This window comes from Callorhinchus milii, unplaced genomic scaffold (assembly GCF_018977255.1).
Source record: "Callorhinchus milii isolate IMCB2004 unplaced genomic scaffold, IMCB_Cmil_1.0 Scaffold15, whole genome shotgun sequence".
Classification (NCBI taxonomy): domain Eukaryota; kingdom Metazoa; phylum Chordata; class Chondrichthyes; order Chimaeriformes; family Callorhinchidae; genus Callorhinchus; species Callorhinchus milii.
In genome coordinates, this window is record NW_024704756.1 from 17,228,808 (window position 1) to 17,252,435 (window position 23,628).

At 52.0% G+C, this 23,628-nt stretch overlaps 1 protein-coding gene across 1 annotated transcript; it reads left to right on the forward strand.

The window, feature by feature from the left end:
- Window positions 1–929: 929 nt before the first annotated feature.
- On the forward strand, window positions 930–22,039 carry LOC103179192 (synaptotagmin-like protein 2). The gene is given in 21 exon segments (XM_007894327.2): window positions 930–984; window positions 4,950–5,081; window positions 8,061–8,209; window positions 9,503–9,596; window positions 10,584–10,647; window positions 11,067–11,145; window positions 12,223–12,444; window positions 12,778–13,011; window positions 13,542–15,026; window positions 15,125–15,220; window positions 15,889–15,954; window positions 16,466–16,557; window positions 16,934–17,035; window positions 17,583–17,752; window positions 18,169–18,271; window positions 18,677–18,838; window positions 19,103–19,181; window positions 19,706–19,805; window positions 20,540–20,712; window positions 20,715–20,744; window positions 21,385–22,039. Coding segments are annotated over 20 exon segments (3,771 nt in total). The 5' UTR covers window positions 930–984; window positions 4,950–4,959; the 3' UTR covers window positions 21,534–22,039.
- Window positions 22,040–23,628: the final 1,589 nt, after the last annotated feature.

Genomic DNA, 23,628 nt, shown 5'->3' on the forward strand with positions numbered 1-23,628 from the left:
CTGCGGCTGAGCCAGGCCGGGCTGAGCTGCCATCAGCGGTGAGTGCCCTGGGATACTGCGGCCCCTCCTGGCACAGAGGGTGGGCTTGATTACGACACTCCACTGCCAAACATGTCACCCAGGGACCAGTTTGGCCCCGGGTCAATGCTGCCTCCCTCCTCCAAGGGAGGAATAATTAATATCCCCCTCACATGGGTGGGGGGGATAGCGTCTCGGAGCGAGTGTCAGACATCGAGCCAGAGGTAAAGACACCCACAAGGCAGAGTCTGTGCATTGACTTTGAGCGGCAACTGGCCCAAGTGTGACCCGTCCCAGCCAGGCCAGCCCAGCCCGGCCTAGCCCGTCCCAGCCCTGCCCTGCTCGTCCCAGCCCATCCCAGCCCGGCCCGGACCAGCCCAGCCCGTCCCAGCCCATCCTGTCCCAGCCCAGCCCGTCCCATCCCATCCCAGTCCAGCCCGTCCCAGCCCTGCCCTGCCCATCCCGGCCCGGACCTGCCCAGCCCGTCCCAAACCATCCTGTCCCAGCCCATCCCGTCCCATCCCAGCCAGTCCCAGCCCATCCCATCCTAGCCCAGCCCGTCCCAGCCCAGCCTGTCTGATCCCATCCCAGCCCATCCCATCCCAGTCCAGCCTATCCTATCCTATCCTGTCCCGTCCCATCCCAGCCCATCCTATCCTATCCCATCCCATCCCGTCCCATCCCAGCCCAGCCCGTCCTATCCCATCCCATCCCAGTCCATCCCATCCCGTCCCAGCCCGGCCCGGCCCGGCCCGGTGCTGAGCGCCAGCAGCTGGGAAGCTGTTGGATGGCCAGTCCCGCAGATCCAGGCCAGGTTTTGCGGCGGTGCGGGTCGGGCTGTGGCTGCGCTGCTCGGGGTGTGGACCCGGTGTCAGTGGAGAGGAGGGACGCGGTGCCGCGTCACCGGGATTCACAGCACCTCAGCGGGGAAGCGACCTGCGGGGCTGCCGCTGGGGAGAGGCGGAGGTACCGACCGCCGTGTGTGTGTGTGTGTGTTCCCTCACACCTGAGTGAGTGAATGAGTGAGTGAGTGAGAGTGAGTGAGTGAGTGTGTTCGCTCACCTGAGTGTGAGAGTGAGTGTGTTCCCTCACCTGAGTGTGAGAGTGAGTGTGTTCCCTCACCTGAGTGTGAGAGTGAGTGAGTGAGTGTGTTCCCTCACCTGAGTGTGAGAGTGAGTGAGTGAGTGTGTTCCCTCACCTGAGTGTGAGAGTGAGTGAGTGAATGTGTTCCCTCACCTGAGTGTGAGAGGGAGTGAGTGAGTGAGTGAGTGTGTTCCCTCACCTGAGTGTGAGAGGGAGTGAGTGAGTGAGTGTGTTCCCTGACTGCACGTACACTCAGCTCAAACCTGTAAACTCAACGTGGCGTCTTGCAGCCTTGTGTTTAGAGTTCCCCGGGGCAGAGTGAGAGAGTGAGCCGGGGCAGAGTGAGAGAGTTCCCCGGGGCAGAGTGAGAGAGTGAGCCGGGGCAGAGTGAGAGAGTGAGCCGGGGCAGAGTGAGAGAGTGAGCCGGGGCAGAGTGAGAGAGTGAGCCGGGGCAGAGTGAGAGAGTGAGCCGGGGCAGAGTGAGAGAGTGAGCCGGGGCAGAGTGAGAGAGTGAGCCGGGGCAGAGTGAGAGAGTTCCCTGGGGCAGAGTGAGAGAGTGAGCCGGGGCAGAGTGAGAGAGTGAGCCGGGGCAGAGTGAGAGAGTTCCCCGGGGCAGAGTGAGAGAGTGAGCCGGGGCAGAGTGAGAGAGTGAGCCGGGGCAGAGTGAGAGAGTGAGCCGGGGCAGAGTGAGAGAGTTCCCCGGGGCAGAGTGAGAGAGTGAGCCGGGGCAGAGTGAGAGAGTGAGCCGGGGCAGAGTGAGAGAGTTCCCCGGGGCAGAGTGAGAGAGTGAGCCGGGGCAGAGTGAGAGAGTGAGCCGGGGCAGAGTGAGAGAGTTCCCCGGGGCAGAGTGAGAGAGTGAGCCGGGGCAGAGTGAGAGAGTGAGCCGGGGCAGAGTGAGAGAGTGAGCCGGGGCAGAGTGAGAGAGTTCCCCGGGGCAGAGTGAGAGAGTGAGCCGGGGCAGAGTGAGAGAGTGAGCCGGGGCAGAGTGAGAGAGTGAGCCGGGGCAGAGTGAGAGAGTGAGCCGGGGCAGAGTGAGCCGGGGCAGTGAGCCGGGGCAGAGTGAGCTGGGGCAGAGTGAGAGAGTGAGCCGGGGCAGTGAGCCGGGGCAGAGAGCCGGGGCAGTGAGCCGGGGCAGTGAGCTGGGGCTGGGGCAGAGTGAGGGTCGCTCCCTGGCCGCTCACTCACATCCTCGGGGTTTGTCCAGTTAATCCCTGTCCTTGTCCCTGGCAGCAGGTAATAGGTGTGTGTGTGTGTAGTAACTATCTGACTCAGTCACCTCCAGCTGTTACCTACAGGATCTGTGTTTCATCTGAACTCAGCTAACTAACTTTTTCACCCTTCCATATGTTCCCTGTCTCTCTCTCTCTCTCTCTCTCTCTCATATCCACCCACCTACCTCCATGTTGTAAAGTGTAGTGACTGGATATTGTGCGGGCAAAACATGCAGCCAATTTGTGCACAGCCGTGCCCCATGAATGATCCGTCAATCGACTAACGACCGGGTTCCTATTTACTGCTGTGTAAACAGGGGCGTGTGTGTGGAGTAAGGAAACTTGCCTAAGGTTTCGCTCTGCCAGGAATCAAACCCAGGTCCTCTCGATTGGGAGGTGAGTGCACTAACCACTATGCTAAAGGGCTCCACATAGTTGCCCCCTGAGTCATGCTGGTGGATGGCGCGGGGGGCTGTTTGGGGGGAGAGAAAAGCTCTATCTATGATTTAAAAGTGATCCTGGGAACGATGCTCCCTATTGCCTGTGAGTGACCAGTGCCTTGGGACGTCCTCTCAATGGGAAAGGTGCTACAGTATATAAACCTCATTTGTTGTTGTTGTTGTGCCAGTGAGGACTTGAGGGAACTTCTGTGTATGGGAATCTTTCAAAGATAATTGTCACATTGAGTGTAGCTGCTGTAAACTTCATCCCAGATGTTCCAGCGCCTTGGGACGTCCTCCCGACGTGAAAGGTGCTCTATAAATGCAATCTTGTTGTTGTTGTTGTTGAGACGAGCCGGGGAGCCTCAGCCAGGGGCAGGGACCGGAGCTGAGCTGCTGACAGGTTGTGGGGTGGGAGAGGAACGTCTCACACGCCTGTGAGAAGACTTTGCCGTCTTAGGCTGTGACGTAAAGTTTAAGCTGTTCAGAAGCTGTTCCTGGTGCTGGTGTTTACCTCAGGCAAGTGCTCTTCACTCTTACACTTTACTGCTGTCGCTATCTGTCCCAGGGATGAGGCAATGCCCCAGGGAATCTGGGAATGTCCAGGAAATCCCCATCCCTCTCTTTCTGTCTTTAAATCCCATCTCAAATCTACATGGTGATTGTGGTAATTGATGTTGGTCGTTGTTGTTGAGGTTATTTTTGATTCCTGGGCTGGACAAAGTGAAACCTGAGGCAAGTTTCCTGCTCCACACATCTCTGTTTACCAGCAGTAATTAGGAACCGTGTTGTTAGTCAATTGGTGAATCGCTTTCTGGGGGCTAATAATCCCTTCAAAACAAATGAATAATTTGGTCACTCAATCCACGACTGTTTGTGGGACGCTGCTGTGCGCAATTGTCTGCTGCAATTTGCCCAAAAAATCCACAATCCATTCACTTTACAGTATATCCTGTGAAGTGCTTTGAAACGTCTCAATGACGTGATAAGGTGCTGTATCAAATGCAATGATTATTATTACTGCATTATTCTTCCTTTTCAAGCATTTACCTTATTCCCCAAGAATTTATAGATCGCCTCAGTATTGCTTTGCTGCAGAGAATTCCACCTTCTCACCACTTGGTGTAAGGAAGTTTATTTCTAATCGCCCTTGAATTCCTAACCAGCCCTTTAATGACTTGCAGTATGCAAAAACTATGTGTTCCCCGGGTGTACCTTGTGCTGGAGTTTCATCCAATTTGGCTCGGGCTCCTGAAGGTTTTGTCTTATCTGAATTGTGGGGTGGGTTACTTTTGGACCTCTTACTGTAATTTTTGGGTGGTAATTTTTTAGGGGTAGGGGTTAGGGTATTAGGTTTGGTTTCGGGGTTAGGTTTGTGGTAGTTAGGTTAACACTTTGCACGGGCTAATGGGCAGCACCAATGCAAATTAGTGGATCACAGCAGCGAGAGAGAGAGACAGAGAAGTTGGATCCATTCAAATTTTCAAGATTGCGGTGGATAGGTAATGGATATGGGGCAGGGCGGGTATTTTGAGTTGAGGTACTGATCAGCCAAGATCGTATAGAATGGCGGAATAGGCTCGACGGGCTGAATGGCCTCCTCCTGTTTCTATGTTCCTATGAGAGAGGTTGCTGTGAGTGCCTGAGCCCCTGCGGGAGCTGGGGTCAGTCTGGGCTCTGATATGCTGTGCCATCTGTAGCTCACATGGGAGGGGGCTGGGGAGGAGGGGATGACCTATACACCCGGGATAGCCCGAGTGATGTGCTTCCTGCCCCAGGCTGGGAGGCACCTGGAGTCTGGGGAGGAAAGAATTGCTCAGTGGGAATGAAGTGGAAACACTCGGAGATGGGAAGTGTCCTGAGGTGGGAAGTGGAAAACGCACAACAATAATCCCATCGCCCCCATCCTCACCCGGCTCCCTGGCTCCCCATCCCCCAGGGGATAGAGCTCAAGCTCAAGCCTTTAAACGTCTCTTTGGCCTGGCTCCTGTTCCAACCTGTCCATTCCCTCCGCTCGGCAGACATGGCCTGCTCCGTGTCCCCTGCTCTGCCCATCCCATCAGCGGTCGGACCTACAGACTTTCTATCCCCACCCTCTGGGAATCCATCCTGGAGTCCCTTCGCATCCCACACTCTCTTTCTTGGGCCCCAGGGCTGACGTGTTTATCTCTGTACTAATTGTCCTCACTTCCCACAGGAGGAGTGGAATGAGGAGTGAGATGGATGGCGGGGTGGACCTGAGCTTCCTTACGGATGAGGAGTATCGAGCCGTCCTGAAAGTCATCCACAGAGATTCCGAACTCAAGAAACGGGACAGCGAACGGATCAGGTGAGACTGTGTCTGGGCCTCATTCTCCCCGTCACCAACCCCCAGAGAGATGTACTGACACCAACACGACTCACAGCTGGGATGTGTTGCTCCGTTGATGTCCGTGTGTCAGGATTTGAGGATCTGAAGGAAACCCAGGAGAGAATGAAACTCCGAGGTTCAGACTTTTCCACGATTTTACAGAATTTTACATTTTAAGACAAAACGGTTTTAGGCTTAGACTCAGTGTCACTTTGGGCCTGTGGAGTTGGTCGTTTGTCCAGTGTGGCTGGTGGGGTTGGCTCCGGGCCAGAGGAAAGGCAGAGGGGACTGGGACCTGTGTGTAGCACCAGTTATCCATCTCCCATCGGGAGACTGAGTGCCGGCAGCGGCTTGTGATTGGATTCTGCTGCCCGAGCTCTTTCCTCACAGCACTTGCCGTGCAGCCAGAGCTTATCAACATATATCCCTAGGTGTTGAGCTTTCATCACCAATGACATTTGCCCTTTATTAACACTCTCAGAAAGCAGAGAGACAATAATCCTGTTTGATGCTGGTAATGAGGACTAAAGTCCCCGCTAATAGCTATCATCTTACAGGAGACGAGAGGGAACTGAGGTATAGGATGCACGGTGTGTGCAGGTGTAGCCGGCCTGTTTCTCTGTGTCTCAGATGCCCTCCGGGTCTCACCATAGACTCATTGTGAAACACAGCACCTCTCGTACAGAGGGGAAACATTCCAACACTGAAACCCTTTTCCTATTCAACCTTCTCACTGATGGCACAGATCTCCTTCTCGGCACAGTGATTGACTTGGTGTGTTTCAGTGAATGTGAAGGAGTGTTTTGGTTTTATTTTCATTAAAATGTCCTCCAAAACCATGGCCTGAGATTTGTAACAAGATTCTAACATATACATTTAAAGGAATATAGATTTATATACAGAACAATGGTATTTTTAGTAAAAGCCCATTTCCTTTATACTCCAAATAATTATAATAATCCTTGCATTTGATATAGCAACTTATCACGTCTTCGAGACGTCTCAAAGCACTTCACAGAATATACTGTATAGTGTAGTGACCGTGTAGTTAGTGAGTGAAACGCGGCAGCCAATTGTGCCCAGCAATGTCCCACAAACAGTCGTGATTTGAATGAACACATTTTGATGTGCTTGTTGTTGGTTGTTATGTATTGCATTTACTTAGCGCATGAAGAACATTATATAAATCCTAATAGTTGTGGTGGTTGTGGTTTGATCACTTCAATGATTTCCTTCTGAAGTAAATGAAGCAGGTCCCAGGACTCCCTGTGTAGCAGACCTCATACAGTGACTGGCACTGTGTAATGTGTGGTGTGTAGTGACCAACCCCCCCAATTAGTTGTCAGCTCTGTGCTCATTGGGGGGGTGGGGGGAGAGTTACTGCTCCAGTCACAGGGAGAAGAAAGCCCAATCCAACAATTTCTCTCTCTCTCTCTCCGGTATTTCCCATGTTAGACACCTGTGAAAGATTACCAAGCCAGGTGCTCGATCACAAGGTGGGGGGGAGGGGATTGTGCTCCCCCCCCCGGGACTGACCGCAGGTACTCTCACTGCCCTGTTTCTTCCTGCAATGTTTCCTCCTGGTCACTGTTAGCAACTCTCCCCCTCGTTCCCCCTCAGACTGTCTCTGACCTCCTAATGCAGAAATCGCATGGCAGTGCGGAGACTTCTCTCTCCTCCCATCTAACCTTCAGGATTAGCTAATAATCACAGCAAATGCTCTTCCTCTCCAGTAGTTTAACTTGCTTCAGTCAGCAGGAAGTTGCTTCACTCCCTGTGCAGGTGGCAAATATTACCGTACTGGGGGGAGAGAGAGAGAGAGAGTGAAAAAGAGAAAGTATGTGAGAAAAAGAGAAATAGTTTGTGTGAGAGCAAGAGAGTGAAAGAAAGTGTTTGAGGGACAGATGAAGAGAGAAAGAGTGTGTATGAGAGCAAGAGTGTTTGAGAGACAGAGATGAAGAGCGAGTGTGTGTGTGAGACTGTGAAGTGATTTGGTTTTAACCGTGTGTAAGAGCTAACCTTACACTTCTGGCCAACTAGTATACAATAGTTTTTAATGAAAGCCAAGACTGGAGTGTGGCTGTGTTAGTCTGGAGTGTGGCTGTGTTAGTCTCTGTTCCTCTTACATTGGGAGCAGACAATGGCAATGGCATGAGAGCTGGTTCTGTGTTTGGGGTGAGTCACGGTGTTGATCTAGAGGGTGGGGGGTATACAGAAGAGTTCTTCAGGTTAGTGTCCCAGAGTTACAGCACGGAAATAGACCATTCAACCTCCACACCAACCTCCGCCCGCATGTTCCCTTCTCCTGTCCCTTCTATTTCCCTCTCCCTCATGCATGTAATAATCCTTAATAATCCTTGCATTTGATACAGCGTCTTATCACATCCTTCAGATGTCTCAAAGAGCTTCACAGAATATACTGTAAAGTGAATTGACTGTATATTTGTGGGCGAAACGCGGCAGCCAATTGCGCACAGCAGCGTCCCACAAACAGTCATGGATTGAGTGAGCACATTATTATTATTATTATTGTTTTTTTAAGGGATTATTACCCCGGAAAATGTATTGGGTGTCATCTTAAAAATGCTGCTGCTTTCTGCCTCATCCATGTCTGTGTGTCTATCTGTCTGTGAGCTCCACACTCTCGCCACACTCTGTGTGAAGAGGTTCCTCCTGTTAGATGTGTTACTTTCCCTCTTATATTCATACCTTTTTGTCTTAGACTCACCAACAAGTGGACACAGCACTGCGGGCGTAATAAAAAACCCAATAAAAATCCTTCTGTGGATAAGCAGTCAGTAGGGATAATCGGATATTCAGGCAAAATACAAACTGGCTACACAGCTAACTAAAAAAAAATATTCTTTGACTGTCAGACCACTCTCTCTCTCTCTCCTCACTCTTTCTCATGCTCTTTTTCCCCGCTATCTCTCACACTCTCTCCCCCCCATCCCCCAGAGCGGTGCAGAAAAACCTTTGTGATGATAGGAAGAAGAAGCTGGTGACGGGTCAGTGGTTTGATGAGGTGAAAGCCAAACGATACCAGACTTCTCTCCACGCTGTGGACGTCATCAAGGCTTCGATACGGAGAAAAAAACCAGTGAAGGGTAGGAGACGTGATGTGCCTGTCTCATTCTGTGTTTGATAAGGCGTCTTTTCATGTTGTTGAGATGTCTCAAAGCGCTTCACAGAATATGCTGTAAAGTGTAGTGACTGTTTCTGTAAGCAGACAAGACAACTCCAGACAGCGCTGATCTGGGCCTGTCAGTTTAGGGCTCTCTTGAGGGTGGAGTTGGGAGCTCTCTCTCTCTCTCCGAGTTGGTGTTGGGCCATAGTTAGCCAGACTCCCTCCAAAACCGTAAAGAGGAGCCACGGGAATCCTTGGTTGGATTCACTCCACAGGATCCACCTGTAATTGTGTGTGCGCGTGTGTTTATGTGTGTTTGAGACACAGTCCTTGGGCAGCCTTGGTCACGTACAAATTCTCTTACTCTCTCTTTCATTCTTTTACTCTCTCTCATTCTGAGTCTTAGGTCCTCTCACTCTCGGTCTCTGTCTGTCACTCTCACAGTCTTGCCCCATCACTGTATTATCAACCTAGACTGTGAGCTGCGAGTCACCGAGGTGAGACTTGAGCCCAACCTCCCCTCTCCTCTCCTCCCCTCACTGCACCACATCACATCACACTCCGGAGACGGGCCATTGTGGAGAGGCGATGCCCAGCACCGACGTCCCTCGCTTTGATTGACATGAAAACAGCCGCAGTGTGAGAGGCTGCTTTCAGCCCAGCATAATGGGACACTGTAGTGTGTGCGGCCAGGACAGCAGGACTGACCCACACCAGTAGCAGAACTCTGAGTGATCTCAGCCCATAGCCAATCACTGGGCAACACAGGCCTGTGTGTGTGCGTCTCTGTGTGTGGGTGAGTGTCTGTGTGTGGGTGAGTGTCTGTGTGTGGGTGAGTGTCTGTGGAGTGTCTGTGGGTTTGTGTGTGTGTGTATGTGAGTGTGTGAGTGAGTCAGTGTTTGTGTGTGTGGGTGTGGCTTATCGCTCCCCCACCCCAGCAAAGATCAACTTGCATTTATATAGCACCCTTCACGCTGGACGGGTCCCAGAGCGCTATGTTGATGGCCTGGGATATAGCGTGGCGAGGCCACTCGGTGTGAGGGGTGGAGATTGAGAGGTGGGTGGGGGGGTGCAAGGGGAGAGGTGTGTGTGAGGGGAGGGTGCGAGGGGGCTGAGTGTGTGAGGGGAGGGTCCGAAGGGGAGTGTGTGTGTGAGGGGAGTGTGTGGGGTGGGGTGAGAATCAATCAGAGAGCTGAATTTGTTGTAATTCTCACATGTCCTGTGTGAGATGTCCTGGCTCTTCCTTCACACTCTTCCTTTTCTCCCTCCACAGACACCAGTGAGAGGATTGGGTCAGTTCCAGTCGGTCTGACCACGGCCCCCCCCATCACAGCACCTGCTAAAGTCACACACACTGACCGGGCAAGGTAATGGGCCGTGGTTTAAAACCCAAATCCACAACAGTTTCTCCTGATCGCTGGACACTGCTGGCCTGTGGGTGTGGGCGATGGGGATAATAAATCAAGTGGTCAATGAAGCAACAACACTTGACTTTACTGTTTAGACTTAGGCTTGAAGACAGAAGCTGTTCATCTCACTGATATCCTTACAAATGGTCTGGGCTGCTTAATAGGGCACCAGGAGAAAGTAGGGAATGAGATTAGAGTGGAAAGCTCCAGTGAGGGAGTGAGCACCAGCACAGACACGATGGGCTGAAAGACCTCTTCCTATGCTGTAATCTAATGTATCATTTTCTGATCTTGGTTTCCTTGCAGGAAAGGCTATTTTAAGTTTATTTTCCCCTCCTGCATCTCTGCACCCACGTAATGGAGACACTGGTTCCACAGGACCCTGGCATTCTCTGTTTAGCTTCACACAGATTAAGAACCTTTCCTACCAAAGTAAACTGGGAAACTGTACAGCTCCTGTCAGCTGTCTGTCCTTGGTACACATTGGTGCGTGTGAACGGAACACACCTACAGCTTGTCAACAAAATAGTACTTGGTAAACGTGACATGGAACATGTTGTGGGAAGCCTGTGTGTACAAGCCACTGACACATACTGTACTTGACATATACCTCATCAGCCTGGCTCACACCCCCGTGCTCTCACCTTGGAGTCAGAAGTTTGTGGGTTCGAACCCCATGTTGGGGGCTTTGTGCTGACGCTCCAGCGCTGTGCTGAGTGGGGGGCAGAGCTCCTCATTGACACAGGTGCAGTCCTTTTGGACAACAACAACAACATTACATTTGTAGTGTGCCTTTCACGTCAGGAGGACGTCCCGAGGCGCTGGACAGACAGAGTTTCAGATCCTGATGGCTTCTGATATCGTTCAATTCACTGATGTAATAAATTGAGGGGGTGGGGGGGGAAGCTCTGCCCTCACTGACAGTAACACCATTTACTTTTACAGAATCTCAACTATTGAAGAGTCTGGGAGCAAGGGAGAGGAGCCCACAAGAAGACCGAAGACAAAGGTGAGGTTCCGCCTCACTCCCCGCTGGAGCTCGTTGGTTTGATGTATGACTAAAGAGCAGCTGCAATTCCTTCTGTACTTCATTAACACACGGTTTACACATGACGTCTAATGCCATGTATAAGTCACGTGTTACTGTTAATGTTTGCGTATAGTGATTGTCGCTGAGAAATGAGGTAGGGGTTTGGAAGGAGTTTTTCCCTCATGTAAGGAAGTGGCTGTTGAGGCCGAAATCTGCTGCTGGTTACGGTCGGGAGTTGGGAAGGAATTTGGGGGCTTTTTCCCTTGGGAATTGTTGGCGCAGATGCCGGGTGCGTGTAGGGAATAAGACGGACAGTTTTCCTGGCCCCAGTGGTCTCCACTCGCTAACCTCACTGATTGCATTTCATCCTGTAAAACACTTCCTCGTTCTGCCCACAGCACAATGTCCCTGAGGTGAGAGGTGATGAGGAGCCAAGCCCTGCACTTTCCCCGGAAACACCAGCTTCCAGTGTTGAGGGTAATTGTCCTGTCTTTAGTCGTGACTCATGGTACAGTGATTTAGGACCAACCCTGCCCTGCCTTGGTCACATCCTTCGTTCTTTATCTCTCTCCCTCTCATGGCTCCCTATTAGATTTGTTATGTTTTGAGATGTTCATGTGACGGGCTGGATAAGGACATGTCTTGACTTGCTTGGTTACCTGGTATGTAGCCTTGCTGCCTTTCCCACAATCAGTGTTTCTCGGAAGCACAACATACTTGAATGTGGTTCTTCTGCTTCCCACACTTCCCTGTTGGATTGATCGCAGATTGATCGCCCACAGACTCTCTGTTCATGTCGAGATCGGGTCAACTCTAAAGAGCAAGACTCGCATTTCTTCTCCCTGCCTCTGGCTTAGATCCAGATCTGCAGACTTCTGGGTGTAAAGAGAATGGACACCTGGAGCAGATGTCCAGGCTGGACGCCGGGGCTGGTTTGAGAAAGGGTTTGATGCTGTGATGGGAAGATGGTAGGGTGGATCACCTGGGAAGAGAAGATCAAACGGACCAGAGTCTTTCTCTGAACCTCTCGCAATCGTACGTGTGCAATGACCAGGTGATGTTGCTCACTGGATGGTCCTGTCATACAGCGCCCTCCAGTGGTATATGGTTCAGCTACACCATGCATTGAGCTTGGGGTGTACGTCACCATGTGGCCAGGCTGCTGTCAGTCGCTGCCGTGGCTCAAGGCATCTTGATTTCAGGCTCCACAGTGTTGAGGATGTCTTTAGCCTCCAAAGGGGATTTGTTTTCCTTCAAGGCCCATCTTCCTCTTTGACCGTGCCTTTGGTCACCCTCCCACCTCCAAACCCCTACCCGCCACCTCTCGGTTTTTAAACCCTCAGCTCGGGTGTAAACCGTTCAACTGTCCAGCACCTTGGGATGTCCTTCCGACGTGAAAGATGTTGTATAAATGTAATTTGTTGTGGTTGTTCATCAACAAGTGACATTGGAAGGGGCTGAGAGTTGATACCACCCCCTCCCCTGGCACCGCTGCTCATTCGCACCAGCCACAATGGGCACTGTTAGGAGTGAGTTAATTGGTTTCTGTTCCAGATCAGCAAAGATTTCCCATCGTCTCCAGCACAGCGAGGTCGGAGCTGCCAAAGAGTGGGAATGTTGCTGGGAAAGTTGTCCAAACGCCCTCTAGGGGGACCAGTGGCCACAAGACCACAGCTGATCCCAGCACCACCCGGATTCCAAGATGGAGAGATTCTTCAGAAGAAACTAGGAATGTCTCTATTGAGCGTCAGGAGTCCCCGGGAGTGTGTAAACGGGGTGAGTTGTGAGGAGAGTGTGTGAGGAACAAAACCTCTAGAGAGAGAGTTAATCCCTGTTTATTTGGGGACGTAATTTAGTCAGTTGCTGTTGGGAGCAGAGCCAAGGCTGAGCTTTGAGCCCAGCACAGCAAGGAAGCTCACTACACAACAGTGAGTCCTGTGTTGGCACGTGCACTGTGCGAGTTAGTTATGTGATTAGCAACCAGTAAATATCTAACTGAGGTCACCTTGATTCCCTCCGTACACATTGTGTGCGTTTACACAAGATTAACACATGACAGTTCTCTTTTATGAGTTGGAACGAGGCCAGTTAATCCCCTCTTTGTTGCAGATGAGGAAAACTCCTTCCCGGTCCCCAGGAAACGAGCTGTGAGCAACCAAGCACAAGCGAGCCGTGCGGGGGGCCAGGACCATGTGCCGCTGGGCTGCCCGGCTCCAGGACCGAGTGACCACAGGCCAGAGCTTACTCTCTGCCCAACCCGCATCCCCATCAGGAGGAGTTTGTCCAGGGAGAGTGCAAACAGCTCATTGGAGGAGCCAAGGACTCCACCCGCACCTGAGCCAAGTAACTCTCCATACTTCACAACTGCTCGAGCCTTCAGATGAGGGCAGGCAATTCAGGACACAGGCCATAGTGAAGAGAGTAGTGCAGAGTTACTCTACAAAGTGATTGGTTCTCAGTCAGTGACATTGTCCAGCAATGCTGAACAACCTCTTTGTTTGGCCAACAGAGTAAATGTTTCTTGATTGAATATTTAACATTAATAAGAAGGATCCTTGCATTTGATATAGCACCTTATCACATTCTCGAGATGTTTCACAGCGCTTCACAGGATACAGTGTATAGTAGATTGACTGTATATTTTGTGGGCGAAACGATTCTTAATTGATGACATAAACCTATGCTATTTTGATATTTCTATGATTATTTTGTTGGCCATCACTGTCCTACAGACCAGCACCACAATGTATTGTGGAGAGAGATATTCTCAGAGCTGGAACCTGTGTGGAATTGTAAGGCCCAGTCGCAGCCCAGTGTAGAGCGAGCCCCAGTGCTTAGGTTTATTCACTCCTCTTACCTGATCTCCATTGCAGGTTCACCAAGCTTTTCTGCACAAACTGCTAACGGCAGCCAGGAGCCTCCCCACCCGGCCGCTGGGTCTCACCCACTGACCTCTGCCCACGCCTCTCGGATTCCAAGACTGAAAGGTGCTTTGGAAGTCGCTGGGGATAGTCTGGGATCCTTCACCAAAACCACAAAGCCGATCACTAGCCAGGCAGCTGAGTTCAAGGTTGCCCTGAAACCACCTCCCAAATTGCTCAGATCTCAGCCGTTCTTATCAGACGAGGAAAGAGAGAAGCCCAGGGTGGGGGCTGCCTTCACCGTCAACTCACTCAGCGGAAAGCAGGCGGAGGAAGAGACGCTGACTGATCCCGACCACTTCAAAAACCTGAGACATTTCTGGGAAAAAGGAAGTGATTCCAGCAAAACCAACCACAAGTTTCCCGGCAATGTCTCTGGCAAACTCAGCCCCGCTCGCTGGGGGAAGCTCCAGGCAGCCGCTGGTTTGGTAACGAAGGAACGTTCTTCGTCACAAGAAGCTCAGGGCAACGGATCAATGTCCTCTTCCTCCTCCTTCTCCTTCTCCGAGGAGGAAAGCCCATCGCTGGAGAGCAATAAGGACCTCCCGATCGCGGCTCCAAGACTCCAGTCGGCCGTGACCGTCAAAACTGAAGCTCGGTCCTCCACCTCAGCAAAGCCCCTGGACACCACCTGCCAAGCAGTCAGTGATCCACCCAAAGCCCTGCCCCAGCCAAGAATCGCTCGTCAGCTAAACGTCTGTGTCACACTTGAGGACCTCATTCAGCCTGAACTCCCTCCACATAGGACCTCCAGCAGCCTGCCCACCGCTCCCTCAGCCCTGCAGGACTGTGAGAGAGCTCCCACTAGCCTGGCTGAGGAGCCTGTGGTGGAGGAGGTTCTGAAACCGAGAGTAGCCGAGAGGATGCAGCTGTCCAGGAATCTAGAGATAACAACAGCCGAGCCCAGAGAGGACATTGGGTCTGTTCCCAGCCAATGGGAAGCCTTGGAGGCTGGAGCATCCACACATGGTGATGTGGTCCTCACTCCCAAGGCCAACACCACTCGGCAGATGCAGAGAGAGGGAGAAGCGGCTCCTGTCTCCCCCTGGACCCCGGTTGCTGTGTGTGAGGAGGAGCTGGTTCCGGCTCAGCGTCAGGACCTGGCGGAGGCTCCGAAGATCAGGGCGGGAGCTTTGCTGAACACGTCGTCTCAGAGCGACACCAGCGAGGACGAGCGAGAGCCGAGCCTGAGCCACGATACACATCCCAGGTCCAACTCTAAGCCCAGCGTTCAGACGTCCAGAGTGTGTGGAGAGGTCGAGCCTGGAGTCCCCTGTGTCAGTGTGAGCGCTGAGCGGCCCCCGACCCACTCCAGCGCTCAGGGGGACGGGGATGCACAGCCGGCCAGCAGCGGCGATGGTGGTCTCACCGCGGAACAGCCAATCATTGTGATCCAGCACATGAGCGACGGGGATGGACCCCAGAGGAGCACGTCAGGTGAAGCGCTTTGCGACTTCTCAACGACATGATAAGGCACTATATCAAATGCAAGGATTATTATTATTATTATTAAAGACTTTGTCTCGTTCCTGTAGGTGCCAGTTACAGATCATCGCCTGTGCTGAAGGCTTTAGCGAGAGCCAAGAAGCTTCCAGCGAAGAGTATGGAGAACCTGTGCGCTACCTCTGACCGTGAGTGGGGTGGACTCCGTCACCTGTCACCATTTCAGCTTCTTTACAATAATCCTTTCTCTGGTCAAACCCAGGCTCCAGTTGGGCACTTACATAGGAATCCTTACGTTAATTTACAACGTCCTCCTAACAGGACAGGCTCCCACAGATCTTCACATTGACTTCACTGTGAATTTGCCGTGCAGAAACCGTGCTTAGGAACATCCAAACCAAGCTGAGATTTCCCTGCATCCCACTTATACATGGGAATCCCAGATAGATTGTTGGTATGGAATGTGCACTCTCTCTCTGGAGGGACACATCCTGCTTATCTAATTCCAGAAAGTATTAGGGGCAGACTGGCAAGAGCCAAGGCTTGGGGACAGCAGAGTGTGCATTGGGGTAACTGCTGGAGTCTAACCAGCTAAGACCAAATAGCTTGCCATTGATATCCCTGTCCGGCAAGCTTTCCCGCTGCTTATCCAGCTAGGACCACCCGTTAGGGCTTTGGCTTGCAGGGTTAACAGAAGTTGGGGCAATGAATGAAGTGCCCTGAGATGTCCTCCCTATGGGAAAGGCGCTGTTTAGATTGGATTGTGTTGTATGTGGTGCTACAGCTGTCTTTAAATGCGAGAGTTTTAGGAATAATAACTGGAACTTGTTTTTAACGTGTTCCTTCTTGATCACAGGGGAGACAATCGCTCTGTTTGTGAGTGAGGAGAATCCGGGGAGCGAGGGGGAGGCCAGGAGCGAGGGTGAGTGATCCGGCTGACACTCTGCATTAAACCTTTCTCCCTTTAGTTAATGAGGCTCTCCTGTTTTATTCGTTTCATGAAGTTCATTCTCAACAGAATCCTGATGGGGAACATCACATAGAATAACTATTCTGATGGGTTCGTGTAACCCAACCTAACCCAACCCAGCCTAACCCAACCCAGCCTAACCCAACCCAGCCTAACCCAACCCAGCCTAACCCAACCCAGCCTAACCCAACCCCGCCTAACCCAACCCCGCCTAACCCAACCCAGCCTAACCCAACCCAGCCTAACCCAGCCTAACCCAACCCAGCCTAACCCAACCCAACCTAACCCAACCCAGCCTAACCCAACCCAGCCCAGCCCAACCCAACCCAGCCCAACCCAGCCCAGCCCAACCCAACCCAGCTGGGTGTGTGGTGGGCGTGTGAGTGTGTACGAACTTCTACGTCGCTCGCTCTCATCTCTGTAATAGACCTGATGCCTGTCTGTGACCCTGTTTTCCTCACAGTTGAAGAGCAGCCGCTGGTCACCAACCTCCAGTCTCGGGATCACTCAAGGATAAAGGATCTCAGCAAGTCTGTGCCCATGCTACTGTCTGAGGTAAGTCATGGGATCTGGTCTGACATTTATTGTGAGACACACCACCCAACCCCTCCCTCCCCACAGACACCCAGCCTCTCCCTCCCCGCAGACACCCCAGCCCCTCCCTCCCCGCAGACACCCAACCCCTCCCTCCCCACAGACACCCCAGCTCAGTTGGTATCAGTCTAGCTTCTGAATTAAAAAGTTGGGGGTTACACTGTGTGCCCGCCCAGCGTGTGTGTGTGTGCCCGCCCAGCGTGTGTGTGTGCCGCCCAGCGTGTATGTGTGTGCCCGACCAGTGTGTGTGTGTGTGTGCCCGACCAGCGTGTGTGTGCCCGCCCAATGTGTGTGTGCCCGCCCTGTGTCTGTCTTATCGATGCTCTTGTTGTGACAGAGTGAATCGGATTCTGCTTCGGAGATCAGCTTGAACATTGGGTGGCACCGAAAGACGCCAAGCGATGCCAGCCACTCCTCTGACATGGCATCTGTGTCATCTGTAAGTAACAGTGTCACCGTCATTGCTGGACGTTTACTGCCCATGTCCGCCCCTCGCTGAGCAACCTCCGTTCGTTTGTCTGTCTGTCCGCCTGTCTGTCTGTCCGGTGATCTGACTGACCGCTGGCCGAGAGATGGCCAATACAAGAGCTGGCCAATGGACCTTCTTTGTTTGGCTCCTTGCCCATCTCCCTGGTTTCAGCTCCATTGCCAGAGCTTTCCCACACAGCAACCATCACCGGGGGTGAGGGGCTGGGTCACAGGACTGCAAACCCAAACCTCCTGGTCCCAAGTCATATCCTGAGCAAATGAGCTCACAGGAGTGTATGTGGGTCAGGGCGAGGCAGAGAGAGGTAGCAGTGTTTCTCTCTCTCTCTCTGTGATTCGGGCTTCACTGCTTTGCAATATCACAACAAACGTTCCCAGTGTCTGATCCGAGGCTGTTCTCACTGGGTGCGAGGTCTTGTCCCATCTGACCGTCTGCACGTCCACCTGCTTGTCTGTCTGTCTGTCTGTCTGGACGCTGTAGTAAGTGTTACCTCCGGCAGGTCAGTGGCAGTGTGATGAGTGTGTACAGTGGAGACTTTGGCAGTGTTGCCGCCCAGGGCTCCGTGCAGTTTGCTCTGGATTACAGCGAAAAGAACCGGGAGTTTCAGATCTACGTCAGTCAGTGCCAGAACCTGGCGGTGGTGGACGAGAGGAAGGGACGCACGGATGCGTAAGTGACCGCACCTTCCCATCTACGAGCGTGTTACACATCCCCCCAGTCACTGTACAGCCATTTAACAAGCACGAACACACCACATAAAGCCTCCCCCTCACTGCCCTCTCCCCTCCCCCTCACTGCCCTCTCCCCTGCCCCTCACTGCCCTCTCCCCTGCCCCTCACTGCCTCTCCCTGCCCTCACTGCCCTCTCCCCTCCCCCTCACTGCCCTCTCCCCTGCCCCTCACTGCCCTCTCCCCTGCCCCTCACTGCCCTCTCCCCTGCCCCTCACTGCTCTCTCCCCTGCCCCTCACTGCCCTCTCCCCTCCCCCTCACTGCCCTCTCCCCTGCCCCTCACTGCTCTCTCCCCTGCCCCTCACTGCCCTCTCCCAAACCCGGATCATGTCTCTGCTTCCCCCGCCCCCCACCAGGTATATAAAGACCTACCTGCTCCCGGACAAGGCTCGCATGGGCAAGAGGAAAACCTCTGTCAAGCGGCGGAATGTCAACCCCGTCTTTAACGAGATCCTGAGGGTAAGTTAATGACAACGTTTTGTTTTACCCGTGGGGGGGTGCAGAGCCTGGCCTGTCAGAGACACCTCGGCTACACTTCACTGTGTTGTTCGAATCCAAGGCAACTCCTGAGTGCCCTGAAATTCCACCTCGTCTTAGCTCTAAATAAAGCCCCTTTCTTGCATTTGATGCAGTCCTTGATCACGTTGTCGAGACGTCTCAAAGCGCTTCGCTGGGTGTAGTGATTATCTGTTTCGTAGGGTATGGCAGTAGCCGGCTTACGCACAGTGATGCCCCCACAAACAGCTGTGAAGTGAGAGACGGGAGTTTGTGTCTCGCGGTGAGTGTCCTGACTGGCAGTGCCCAGCGATTGCTGGGCCAATGCCAGTGCCGGCCCGGTACTGAAACGCTGTTGTTTTGCCGCAGTATAAGATCGAGAAGGTGGTTCTCCTGGTCCAGAAACTCAACCTGTCCGTCTGGCACAACGACACGCTTGGCCGGAACAGCTTCCTGGGCGAGGTGGAAGTGGAGCTCGCTCGCTGGGACTGGAGCAACCGCAAACTCAACTGGTACCTGCTCAAGTCCCGGGTACGGCCCATCTGCTCGCACTCACCCGCCCCTCACACCCTCCTGCACTTACAGAGAGACTACACACCTACCCTCTCACCCACCCACCGACTCACTGATCCACCAACTGACCCACCAACCCACCGACTGCCCGATCAACCAACCGACCGACTAGCAGACCAACCAAGTAACAGACCCAACAAACTAAGCGACCGTATGCTCAGCGCCTGAGATATCTTTTGCTTTCTTTTCGTATTCATTTTAAAATAACTTTGCTTTTTGCAGAGCCTGTCGATGGGAGATGGCGTTGACCACAGAGGGGAAATCAATCTGGCCATCAAATACGTGCCTCCAGGAACTCTCGGTAAATGGGTGTTGGGAGTCAGGCAGCCTGTGGCTGGTCTTCACAGTTACAAGTAACAAACGGCTGATAAACGGTTTCAGTGCCCCCGGGTTTGATTTTGGGGGCGATGGGGAGCTGTACTCGGATAGTTTCACTGCCCCCCTCCCACCCGCTCCCCTGTCCATCTCCAGGTAAAGGGATCCTCTCCCAGGGAGGGCAGAGGGTGGGAGTCACTGTATATGCCTCGTGGTGGAGAGAGATAGATCGCCCCCCAGTGGGGAAGAGCGAGCACTGCAGACCAGAATCGGAAAACGTACAAACACCAGGAGGCCATTCAGCCCCTCGAGCCTGTTCTGCCATTCTATAAGAGCATAGCTGATCTGTACCTCAACTCCAATTGCCTGAGCTTGCCCCATATCAGTTAATACCCTAACCGAACAAATATTACTCTGAACTAACAAATAGCCCAGGTGAGAGGAGCATTACATAGACAACGCTTTAATATCCAGTGTGTTTTGTATAATTTTTTAAACTATTTCCCAAAGGTCCCAGAGACCCGCCCACTGGCGAGGTTCACATCTGGATGAAAACCGCCAAAGACTTGCTCCAGCTTCGAACATCTGGAGTGGACTCCTTCGTGAAATGGTAAATTTATGGATTCTGTATAAATCAACCACTTGCATTTATATAGCGCCTTTCATGTGGGATAGTGTGTCAGAGCTCTGTCACAGGAATAGTGAAACAGATCATCTCCTCACTCTTCCCTTCCTCTCAGGACTCCTCACACTCCCTATAATCTGCAGGCTGTTGTAACCAGTTCAGCATTATCTAATAACAATAATCTTTGCATTTGATATAGTGCCTTATCATGTTATTGAGAGGTCTCAGAGCACTTCACAGGATCTACTGTAAAGTGGAGTGACTGTGTATTTTGTGGGCAAAACGTAGCAGACAATTGTGCACAGCAGCGTCTCACAAACAGCCATGGAGTGACCAATTTTATTTGGGGGATTGTTGACCAGGACACCGGGAGAGAGAGAGAAACTCCCTTCACTTTTCGAATAGCGCCGCAGGATCTTTAACATCCACCTGAACAGGCAGACAGGGCCTCAGTTTAACATCTCATCTGAAGGATCAGCAATAATGATTTCTTTGTTTTGTTTCCTTGATTAGAAGTGAAGTTGGGTCGTCCTTCCGATGTGAAAGGCGCTCTATAAATGCAATCTTGTTGTTGTTGTTGTTGAAGTTGCCTTTTTCAGGTTTAATCACTAGATTTGCCTGTGATCCCTTTGGCCCTCATTGTCTTCTGGACCTGGGACCCTTCCCTCTGGTTTCCCCAACGTTATATTTCTAAGGATTGCAATTCTTTCTCTATTCAGTTACGTGCTTCCTGACACCAGTAAGAAGAGCTACCAGAAGACACGGATTGTGAAGAAAGATGCCAACCCCATCTACAACCACACCATCGTGTATGATGGCTTCAGGACGGAGGACCTGAGGGAGGCGTGTGTGGAGCTGACAGTGTGGGACCATGAGAAACTAACAAACCACTTCCTGGGGGCCTGCGGCTGGGCTCAGGCACAGGTACCTGATTACCACCTCGGTGATCGATCAGCCCAGATCATTGAGAGCGAATCTCTCTGTAATTCTTCAGGTATAGGGACAAGACGGTAGACTTCGATGTAGACCCTTAGGTTGATTATACAAACTATGTGTAACCAAGTAGGCGTAATACAGTAAAAACCCTGTTGTAACAATTTGTTATAGTCCGCGGGAAGAAGGCCCGTCTGATCTCATCCTCACAGATTCCCTGCCCAACCTTCCACACATCAGAGGCCAGCTTTTTTTTTAATACTTCCTGGTGTCTGTCCGAATCTTGCGCCATTATGGCTTGGACCTGTGCCCTCTTCTGCAGTCTTGGCCTATCTGAGGGGATTACCACACTTGTTCACCCCGTGTTCCTTCACAGGGTAACGGACTGATCTGAACGGCCAGTGTATAATAATAATAATACTTCCATTTGACACAGCGCCTTATCATTTCTCCGAGACATCTCAAAGCGCTTCACAGGATACACTGTAAAGTGAATTGATTGTATATTTTGTGGTGGAAACACACAGTGCTGTGAGAACAAGTGTCTCAAGTTAGGGAATTGGAGCAATGGTGGCTATTCTATTATCAATTGGAGGGTTGGGATGACCTGTGTTCTCTCATTTCCTGGCAGGATTTAGTTACGGAATCCCGGTGGAATGGATGGACTCCACGGAGGAGGAGCGAGCGCTGTGGCAGGAGATGATGGCGAGTCCCAACGAGTGGATCCCAGGCTCCCTGCTGCTCCGCTCCCAGCTCGGGGGCAAGAGGAAGCTCAAGTAACCTCAACCCCAAAGGGGAGCTTCTGCCAAACACCTCCCCCCCCATCCACTGGCACATGGATTGGGGGAGCGGTAATGAGTGGGTTTCTACATTTCTACTCGGAAGGGTTTGGAATTGACTGAACCGTCAGGGAACATGACGGCTCTGGAGAAGATCTGGCTTTCCTCTTGCTTTAACTGGACCTCATTGTGCCATTTTTGGGATTGATTACCATGGCTGTTTTCAAACAGAATGGCCCTTGCCCATTGTTTACATGTTGTTGGTGTCCTAGTCATTCACTGCCGTTTCTCTGTCACTTTAGTTGCTGCTAATCAGAAAATGGGAATCTTTTCCCCGTCTGTTACTCGGGGGGGAAAAGCCGTCGAGGGGTTTGGTTTATTTCAGCGTCCGCTTTCTGTTTGTTTATTGTAAATTTCACAGGAAAACCTGCTGCAGGTTCAATGTGGAGAGTTTCATTGAAAACTAAATAAAATAAATGAAAATAAATTAATAATAATAATAATTTGGTCACTCAACCCACGACTGTTTGTGGGGACGCTGCTGTGCGCAATTGGCTGCCGCGTTTCACTCACAAAATATACAGTTGTAAACACAAAATATCCTGTGAAACACTTTGAGACGTTTCGAAGACGTGATCAAATGCAAGGATTATTATTATTAATTATTAAAACGTATTGAATATGAGTATGGTCCACATGCACGGGGACTTGCGACAAGCTTTCTGATGGACCCTCGTGCGTCACAACTTGGACACAGGAAAACGAGAGAGAGAGAGAAGCCATTGGAAATGTTTACATTTGGGTTTAATAAAGTTATTTTGTAAAATGTAAAATGGATGAATCTGCTGTTTTGTAGTTTTGATTTCCCTGTAACTCACCAACATGCAAAAAGTGTCAGCCGGGTGGGCTCGGTCACTCGCACACTCAGCGCTGGGACAGACACTGGTGGGTTTGGACTCCTCGGTGGGACTGTGTGTGTGTGTGTGTGAGATCACAGGCTTGGCTGACTTTCAGCGCTGACCATTATCGGAGGTCCTGGTCTTTCAGGTGAGATGTTACACCGAGATCTTGGAGAAAGAGAAGAGAGTTTCTCCCAGAGTTGTGGCCCGGAATCCTCCAGATAAACTGGGGCATTGACTTCACAATACTGTAAGGAGATCTCAATCTGAATCTCTACCTCGTGACGCTCCCAGGTGTCAGCTGGCTCGTGCCGAGTGAGAGGAGGCGCAGTGGCGACATGTTGGGGTATAATCCTGCCGAGGAGGTCAGGGTTAGTCAGGTAAAAGGCAATCAGTTGATCAGCCAATCTACAAACTCCGTTGTTTAAGCAACAACCATTTTAAACACAAACTAGTGACTTGAAGGTAACCAATTTGCTAACAAACACATTGTTCAGTGATGGGAGCAGCAGAGTGGAGAGAGTGATGGCGGGGTAGGGGTGGGGGCTGCTGTTATCACTGGGAACACGGGTACAGTCAGGGAGCAGGGCAGCCCAACATGCTCTCCACATCATCAGCTTCGGCACAACTTAGAGACAGTCGAGCTCCCTGTGCAGTCTGCCCACGATGTTTTGGCTCCAGGGCTGTGTGTGATGGGGGAGCGCTGTTTGGTCGGAGACGCCGTCCTTCAGATGAGACATTAAAAACGAGCTCCGAATTTCCATCCGTTAGTCACAACACTTTGCAATAAAATCCCCTGAAGCCACGTGAGACCTACAAGGTGCAAAATCATATGCAAAGATGTTAATTATTATTATTGATTAAGTTAAAACCCCAAACCCCGGCACTTTCTTACATCTCTTTACAAGCTGAGCTGGGCTGAGATGAGAAGGGTGGGGGGGGGGTCTGGGTGTTGACCCTGGGGTGCGGGGGCTGAGCTACCCATAAGGAGCATGGGGGGTGTGGGGAATGGCTGTGTACCGCCCGGGGTGGTGCGGGATGGGGCGGGGGCGCGCTGTGTGTTGCCCGGGGTGGGGAGGGGGGCTGTGTGTTGCCCGGGGGGGTGGGAGGGGGCTGTGTGTTGCCCGGGGGGGTGGGGAGGGGGGCTGTGTGTTGCCTGGGATTGGGAGGGGGGCTGTGTGTTGCCCGGGGGGGGGG